This window comes from Musa acuminata, chromosome BXJ3-10, assembly GCF_036884655.1.
Source record: "Musa acuminata AAA Group cultivar baxijiao chromosome BXJ3-10, Cavendish_Baxijiao_AAA, whole genome shotgun sequence".
NCBI classification, from domain to species: Eukaryota; Viridiplantae; Streptophyta; class Magnoliopsida; order Zingiberales; family Musaceae; genus Musa; species Musa acuminata.
In genome coordinates, this window is record NC_088358.1 from 31,331,376 (window position 1) to 31,340,402 (window position 9,027).

Below are 9,027 nucleotides of genomic sequence, written 5' to 3' on the forward strand. Positions count from 1 at the left end.
TATTATTATAATTTTAATTAAATATTTTGTTTAATAGTTTAGATCAAACGGAACTTATAAGTTAGTAATGTTAAGATATTTGATATTAAAATCGACTTAATATTAAGACATTATGAGCTCGAATAGAAAAAGATTATTAATTATATATTAATATTTTAATCAATGATTTAAGTTAAACGAAGTTGATAGATTCATTATGCCAAGTGACATTGTAGTGACGACAATAAGAATTTCAATGGATGATAATTTTAAAATTTTACAAAAAAAAAAAATTAGAGGGCCTAATAAAATATTACATAAATTAAAAGGAATAATGATTTATGACTAAATTAATAAGTTTTACTTTTATGGGTTACAATAAAAGCAGAAAAATATTGTTATAAAACCTATTACTAAATAATAATATACTATATGAGAGGGAGATTTAAGTGTACGAGTTTATTTTCTTGATATTCCCTCTTGATTAGAATTTGAATGATTCTCTCGCATTAGAATATTTCTTTTTCGAAGAACAAAAAAATCAATTTAATGACTTAATGTAAGGAAGATAATTCATAAAATAATAATTCATTTAATGAAGGTCACTTCGTTAATTCAATTATTATTCTATGAACGTAATGTGTCATGTATTATTATTATTATTATTATTGCGAATGTTTTGTTTGGGTTGAGGAGAATGTCATATAAAAACAATTATTTTTTGTGTAATTCATTTTATAGGAAAAAAAAAACGTAATTAAAGGGGAGGAAATTTCAAATTGAGGACGTGGCGCCTGACGATTCGCCCTCGCTCGGGACGCCGTAGCGGGAGCGCCGCAGCGGATCGTGCGGGCATTTAGCCTTCCAACAGCCCCTGGCTACGCGTCACCAGCGCGCGGGGCCCACCTGGGGCCCCTCCGTCGCCCTATTTAAATCGCCACGCCGGTCGTCGTCGTCGTTCTGGAGTTCCATTTCCCTTCTGGTCGTCCGACGCGCTCGCGATCTCTGAATCAGGATCGCAGGTGACTGCTTCGTCTTCCTGGAGTTCTATTTCCCTTCTGGTCGTTGTGTTCGATTCGGAGCAGGGCTATGCTTTTCTAAAATTCTCTCTTTCGGATCTTCTTACGAAGGTCAAACGTCGCCGCTTGTGTAAATATTCTTCTTCTTTTTTTGGTTTTTAGGAACTTGTAGGCTGGAGGTTATGGCAACCATCTCCGATTTGCATCTCAATCGGGTTCCTTGTCCGGGAATCCCTTGTGCGAATTCTGTGACGGAGTGTAGTGGTGCGCGGAGGAAGAGAGAGGTTAGGTTTAGAGCGTTGGGAAATTCGGACGGGTTGGGGTTTCTTGTGCCGAATGGGGCGAGGAAGTCGCGAGGGTTGTGTTGGAACGCCCGCGGGTCCAGAAGAGCGAAGAGGATGGTTGTCGCTGCGAGCCCTCCTACCGACGACGGGGTGGTTGTCACGGAGCCGTTGATGAAAGAGGACCTTGTTGGTTACCTCAATTCTGGTTGTAAGCCGAAGGAGATGTGGAGGTATGTTCCTCAGCTTCTGTTACTGAAATCTCTGGTTTTCCCTGCTTAATTTTTAGCTTTTTTCTCAGTTATAGATCAGACATACTGCTGCTGATAGTGCGTTTGAGATGCGTAGCCTCGTCGGGATATTTGCAAATGAGATTTTGGTTTTCTTCTGTGATGATCTGTTTGCACAATTTTTCTTATTAAAATTTCACCTGGTAATTCTCGTGCTGAAAGCTTGGGTTATGTCCAGATTCGTAGTGTTTATAATATGTTCTATGCGATGCTCTCTACAAATGAACTATTACTGATTTGTAACTTGATTATGATGCACTCTACCAATGAATTCTTAATTATCTGTACGTGATCTGGACACTCTCTTAATTATATGTTCTGTTGCTTGGGTCAAACTTACTTAACCTAACTGTTTATGGAGGATCAAGTATTATAAATCCCATTCTTTTTTTTCACCGTAAAAAATTGCTTGGTATAACAACTTTACCAAAACACAGTGTCTAAGCTAAAACTTTTATGTGGAAATTGCAGGGTAAAATTAATTTACCCAAAAAACTTGTCGTCGTACTTGAGAATTTCCATTATAGTTGTATGTTTTGAGTATATGGAGCACATTGGTATGGAGCATAGAGAATTATATATTGCACTGTTCAGAGTGCCAGAAGCATGTTTTTTATGTGGTGCATGAGAATGGTCAAAGATACTTCCATCTGGCTTCTTTTTGCTAATGGGTCTCAAATATTTTGATCGTGTGTTATCCTATTTAATGATAAAGAAGAGGGGAAAATAAGCATTTCTTTATAATTCTTGTTAGTTTGTTTTAGTTCTGTGTCTGCTGCTAAATTTAAAGTTCTGATGAGCCACTCTGAGTAAGAACTCCTTTTTTTGTTAACTTTAGAGCTTCTTGATTATGAATTTGATCTTTTGCTATAATATCTTTGGTTTATGATTGTGTTGTTCATAGTTGATGTTCAAGGTATTATGTTGTTCATATTGGTCATATAGTTGTGACTGCTGCATCCCTTTTGTTGACAGAGGAGCACATTCTTTTTTTGAAATTGTTATTTTTATTTTCAGTAGCTGGGAACTTTTGTTGACAGAGGAGCACTTTTGTTGTAACAGAATTGGCACTGAACATGAAAAGTTTGGTTTTGAGGTTGGAAGTTTACGCCCAATGAAGTATGAACAGATCGCAGACTTGCTCAATGGTTTAGCAGAGAGATTTGATTGGGATAAAATTATGGAAGGTGATTATATTATTGGTCTCAAGCAGGTAAAAAAATGATTCTTTGTTTACATCAAGAAAGACCGTGTTACCAACGGTAACCTTGTTGTCTCTGCATCCAATCATCTGACTCATTGCAGCAATGACAATTGTTCTTATAGTACCCTGTCATTTGCCTTGTTTCAACTGCAAAGATTTGGCTATTGTATAATATGGTGCTCCACCTTGTATTTTCTTAAACATGTTAAATGGAAGGTCTTGGCTTATTGTGCAGGGAAAGCAAAGCATTTCATTGGAGCCTGGTGGTCAATTTGAGCTTAGTGGTGCACCACTTGAAACACTGCATCAAACTTGTGCTGAGGTTAATTCACACCTTTATCAGGTTTGTATGTAATGATATTATTTGCTTCTTATCTAGTGTTATTTTGTATAAATATCTTTATAAAGGTGCTAGAAACAAAAGATAACTTAATTTTTGTTTCTGCAAATGTTGAAATTATCAGATGTATCTCTTCGAGGTGTTCAAAGAGTCAAATATCCATCTAAAATTAAAGAACTACAATGAATTGATCTGTCAATTTTCGTATATATTCTTGAAAAAGGTTATTCATGATTATTTTAGGACATGAACTCATTTTGACATTTGAAGGGCCAATTCCAGAATAATCCAATTTGAAGGGCATCTGGCAATTTTCCTAGAAGTAACCTCATCTATTAACATCAAGCTCTAGTGTCGATTCATCACCCTTGTTGATAGCATACTCAAAGTATCATCCACTAAATATTTTTTTGAAGTATGCACAGGTGTCGTTGAACTAAATTTAAACCTCAAAATTTTATCATTCATGTCTCACAAGCTCTGTTTGCTCATCTTAAGAATGGGAATAACTATGATTAAATTCAACACATGGTTTATGTGTTTTTTGTATCTTAGTTTGGTTTGTTGATGTTAAATAGGTAAAAGCAGTGGCAGAGGAATTGGGTCTTGGATTTTTAGGCATTGGTTTTCATCCCAAATGGAGGTTGACTGACATTCCTGTAATGCCAAAGGTATCTGTTTTCTCTTGGTTTATGTGAAATGTTTATTAGAAGAGACTGCCAGCTAGCAGGTGTATGCATCTTGGTTCCAATTGCTCAAGTCAGGCTCTAATATTTTAGCCATGCCACTGTTTTTTGGTTACTCTCTAGTTTGTTAATGCTCTATGTATGCAGTAAACTCTATACAAATTGATAATTTTGGAAAACTGTTGGCATTTCCTTATAATTTGTATGTTACCATGCTAACATTCCCATACAATTTGATAATGTTGGAAAACTGTTGGCATTCCAGTACAATATCACTTTTGTGTTTCTATGATTTAATACTGTTATGGCTTCATGTTTCCTTCTATTTTCTATGTGAACATTAAAGTTTTGGGATATGTTTAGTATGATAAGTAAATCTTGGATATTATTAACCTTGTTTAAAGATAGTATCATAAGTTTAATAATGAAATCAACTCATGTACTGTTAGTAAATAATTGTCTTAATCAAGGTTTTAATTTTTAAATATAGGTCTAGGTTCGATGCTAGTCAGTATTTAATCTTTTTTTTTTGGTGATATCAGGCAGTAGAGGTTGGTATACTGCCTTCTATATTAGTACTGTACCAGGTTCATTGGTTGTCAAAGCCGGCACCAGACTGGTATTTGAGATATTGGTTCTAATTTCATACTCTTTTAACATATCGATAAACTTCCAATATTTATAATGAATGATTGTTGTCCTCATTTATTTTCTTCTAATATACTTTTATTTTTTTTCTGTTGTTTTGCATTTATATTTTCCCTAGATTGAAAGCCTTACAGTTACTACTTCTCATTTGACTGTAATATCCAGGTTTCCATTTTTTATAATTAGCAATCTTGGCATGGGATAATATGCTTCTCAAAACATGTTCATGGATATTCTTCAGTTAGTTTCTTAGGTTCTTTAAGTTAATAGGCTTTCTAAGATAATGCTTTTCACAGGGAAGATATGAGATTATGAGGAACTACATGCCTAAAGTTGGTTCTCTTGGACTTGATATGATGTTTCGGACTTGTACAGTTCAGGTGAAGTTGCAATTTTTTGTTTGAACTAGACTACAGCTCTTCCTTGTCTATCGAAACTTCCACATTATAAAACTTTCTTTCTTCATGTGCTGAACACCAAAATGTACTTGCAGAGGTTAGAATAGAGATTACATGCCAGATTACCATTGAGAACTGTGAGACACTGACACAAATTTTTACTTACAGGTTAATCTTGACTTCAGTTCTGAATCAGATATGATTAAGAAATTTCGTGCTGGTCTTGCTTTGCAGCCTGTGGGTACTAATTTTCTGCCATGTAAAATTTTTCTGCTAGTTGGCTCTTCAGCTACTGACTGATTCCTGAACCAGATTGCAACAGCAATATTTGCAAATTCGCCTTTCACTGAAGGAAAGCCAAATGGTTTTCTGAGCATGAGAAGGTTTCTCTCAACATCATCTGTTTCCTGCTTTATATTTTTTACTATTTGGCAATGACATTAATTGTCATTTATTTCTGCATTGCAGCCACATATGGACTGACACTGACAATAATCGTGCGGGAATGTTGCCTTTTGTATTTGATGATTCTTTTGGGTACGAGAATGTTGGCGTTTAGCTTCTATGACAAAATAACTCAATGTCATGGTTATTGGAAAATGTTTTTTAAATTATGATTTTCTTATTGAATTGAATATGTGCTTGACTTTGACTACTGTAACCATCTTGTATGTGTCTATTTTTTTTCCAGATTTGAGCAATATGTGGAGTATGCTCTTGATGTTCCTATGTACTTTGTCTACCGAAAAAAGACGTATATCGATTGTACTGGAATGTCCTTCAGGGTTTCCTTCCACACTTGTTCTTTTATATTTGATTTTCATATCTTTAGTAGACAACTTTTGAAGTTCAGATGCAGGATTAAATGTTTTCTAGCTTATGGTTTTGAACTTTCTGTTTGAGAACCAATGATTACATGCACATCTGCAGGATTTTATGCGAGGAAAACTTCCTTCACTTCCTGGGGAGCTTCCAACTCTGAATGATTGGGAGAATCATCTAACAACCATATTCCCTGAGGTATCTATGCCATTAGTGATTTCATTGTGGTTGAATGTGTAAACTCGCCTGAACGAATATTAAATAGTAGTTATTTACACTTCTGTACAGGTCAGATTAAAAAGGTACCTGGAAATGAGGGGTGCTGATGGTGGTCCTTGGAGGAGGCTATGTGCTTTGCCAGCATTTTGGGTATCAGTATTCTACATGTATTTCTAAGATAGTCCATATTTTTTGAATATGTGATGTGCTGACTATTCTGGATCCTTAACATGAATTCTATCGATTACCTTGTTACTTCTTTTCATTGTTAGTGGATCTGATTGTCTGTCTTATTTGCAGGTAGGCTTATTGTATGATGAGGTTTCTTTACAGAATGTTTCAGAAATGATCTCTCATTGGACAAGAGAAGAAAGAGAGATGCTACGCAAGAAGGTACTTAATTATCCTACAATATTACCATTTACTAGATGAAGTCTGCTGCAAGTTAATTATTGTTAGAATTTCTACTTAACTCCCAGTCTCTAAATTTTTTGATTAGTAGATGACTTTATGGTTTTCAGGATGCTAAATATCAATGTATGCCAAATGTAGGTTCTTATTACATTCTGCACAAGGAATCATCTTATGCATGATACAGTCTATTGTTATGAGAGAATTTTATGATAACCGTGAAATGAACAGGTCCCTGTGACTGGATTAAAGACACCGTTCCGGGGTGGCCTGTTAAGACATGTTGCTGAAGATGTTCTGAAGTTAGCTAAAGTTACGTCATTATTCAGTAGTACTGGATGCATGGAAATACACTCATTATGAGGCTATGAAGTTTACCAATCATTCTTTCTGATGTTGCAGGATGGACTGGAGAGAAGAGGATATAAAGAAGCTGGGTTCTTAAAAGAAGTCACTGAGACAGTCCAAACAGGTATCATTTTTTGCAAATTGTCTATTACTCATTAATGCATTATTCTATTGACTCTAATTCAGAATATGATACAGATTGAACTGGATAAGCAATTTGTGAATCCTTGCATGCACATATGTTAAGTATCATTTCATCTGTTCCCACTAAGAATGATTGAAAAAAAAACATTTTTTAAATTACCTAATGATTGAACATTACTGAAGGTAATAATTGTCTGTCAATGCAAAATCAAGTTGCCACAAATAAAAAGACAAAATCCAATTCCATTGTACATATGTAGTGAAAGGTGACCTTGCCAGTGATGTTTTTTACTTTTAGATAAAATTAAGGCAAGAAAGATGTGAGATATGGCATAGTGATTTAAATTTTAAACTGTGAAATATTAGTTTTCCAGAAAAACAGAAGGAAAAAAGATTTCTTTGGTTTCAGTACAAGGAATGGTGCATTATATTCATTTTATAACCTATTTCAGCAATAAGTAAAAGCCGTAGATGCTAGCCACTGCCTGTTTGTTGTTTATAATAAGATGAATGTAGAAAATTTATTGACATTTTCATGCTGGGTGATGTGGCCTAGTCATAATCCATGCAACCATGAGACCGCTTCAGCATGTTGAGACACGTGTGAATGCACACTGCTGTTAGTGTTACATGCCACCGTTTCAAACCGTTTTGTTTAAGCATCTGCACCTGTGGTATTCATGAATATTTTCTTATTCACTTATTGTGCACGATCAATCGTATAACAGGAGTGACTCCAGCTGAGAAACTTCTGGAGTTGTACAATGGGAAGTGGGGAGGCAGTGTTGGTCCAGTTTTTCAGGAATTGTTGTATTGAGGTACCTGTAAGTTTGATATCAGGTGCATTCACGTTCTACCGTGATCCAATATTTCAACCTGGAACAATTTCAGAGACCATCATGGTCATACTCAGGTTGGTGCATACTTCATCCACATGTCGAGGATCGGCCATTGCCTGGTTAAATGGCTTGGCAGAGCTTCAGTTGTAGGAGAGAGAATTGTACTCCGACAAACCTTTGATTTTGTGGTCATCTTTTGTGATGAAGTTTCCCTGCTTTCCATTTGATTACCCAATGATACAAAGGTAATAACACTGATTTTCCATGTACACAGGAAACTTGAGATCACATGATATAGATGACCATCATTATAGATGATTAAGGGCTGAAATCTTATAGTCATGGTTTGGTCGGTTTTGATGTATTTATTCTATTATTGAACCAAGGCTACTCATAAGTTTACAACTTTGTATTACATGCAGCCATACATAATCTCTCAAATGCTCTCCGAAATGTCCAAGAGGAACTACTGTTCTTGTTGAAACAGAACAATTAGACGAGTAGATACCGAGCAGCTTTTCTTGTATTGAAATATACCTTTTTCCTGTCAAGAAGGATGATTTGTCTGTCCATGTGCAATCTCCTACTGTTGTTGGATGCCTGTGGAGATGCTGACAGCTTATGAAGCGAATACTGTGTGGTTTTACAGGTATCATAAAATATTTAGATATTAATATAAGTTGTTCATATCGAGTTAATTCTTTTCCTATCATAAAATATTTAGATATTAATATGAGAATTTATTGATATCATGTGAATGGAGGCGGAATATTGATATCACGTGAATGGAGGCGGATGCCAAAAGGTGTTTCGTTCGTTCCTTCCTTCCTTCGGCCACCATAATATCACGAGGGCGGCTGAGATGAATTCTTCTATGGATCTTCTTCACATTCCACAACACTTGGCTACTAACTTCATGCCTCTCATTCGTTCCCAAGAAAAGAACAAAATGGTTCATATCATAAAAGACTTTATACCTCTCATCCATTCCCAAGGATCATCAATCACAGAGCCACGGAACAAAAAAGAAAGAATCCGTGTGTGCGGCGCGGCCCTAATGAGAAAAGCATGGAGCATTTCTACTCATTGCACATGTTCTTTCCCCACTTCTCTCCAAAGGAGACTGGAATTCGCATCTTGTTCATCCACATCCACCTTTCTTGATCTGATCCGTGTAGTACAAAGTAGGCTCATGGTTGCGGCATTTCCACGGGATTGATTACCCCACCCACTGCCATCATCATCCATCTTTTTCCCTGCTTTTATTTGAAAATTAGTAGCTTTGTTCTCTTCTTTCTTTTTTCCTTTTTTTGCTAAAAAAAAATTAATAGCTCTCTAATTTAAATTTATCCACTCAAAAAGGACATCAAACACAAGTTCAAAAAGATAAGATCCACAT

At 35.7% G+C, this 9,027-nt stretch overlaps 1 protein-coding gene across 4 annotated transcripts; it reads left to right on the plus strand.

Annotated features, from left to right (window-relative positions):
* Positions 1–929: 929 nt before the first annotated feature.
* LOC135651142 (glutamate--cysteine ligase A, chloroplastic-like) lies at positions 930–8,043 on the plus strand. Of its 4 annotated transcripts, XM_065170984.1 has the most exons (17): positions 930–1,001; positions 1,161–1,512; positions 2,587–2,782; positions 3,009–3,116; positions 3,692–3,784; positions 4,744–4,827; positions 5,014–5,082; positions 5,158–5,228; positions 5,314–5,382; positions 5,537–5,630; positions 5,776–5,865; positions 5,956–6,036; positions 6,187–6,279; positions 6,529–6,609; positions 6,700–6,769; positions 7,518–7,607; positions 7,703–8,043. In XM_065170984.1, exons 2-16 carry the CDS (start codon positions 1,181–1,183, stop codon positions 7,604–7,606), a joined length of 1,620 nt encoding a protein of 539 aa, XP_065027056.1. In that variant the 5' UTR covers positions 930–1,001; positions 1,161–1,180; the 3' UTR covers position 7,607; positions 7,703–8,043. The 4 variants fall into 4 exon arrangements, with proteins under 4 accessions (XP_065027056.1, XP_065027055.1, XP_065027057.1 ...); XM_065170983.1 differs by having other exon boundaries at positions 7,518–8,043; XM_065170985.1 differs by having other exon boundaries at positions 2,632–2,782; positions 7,518–8,043.
* Positions 8,044–9,027: the final 984 nt, after the last annotated feature.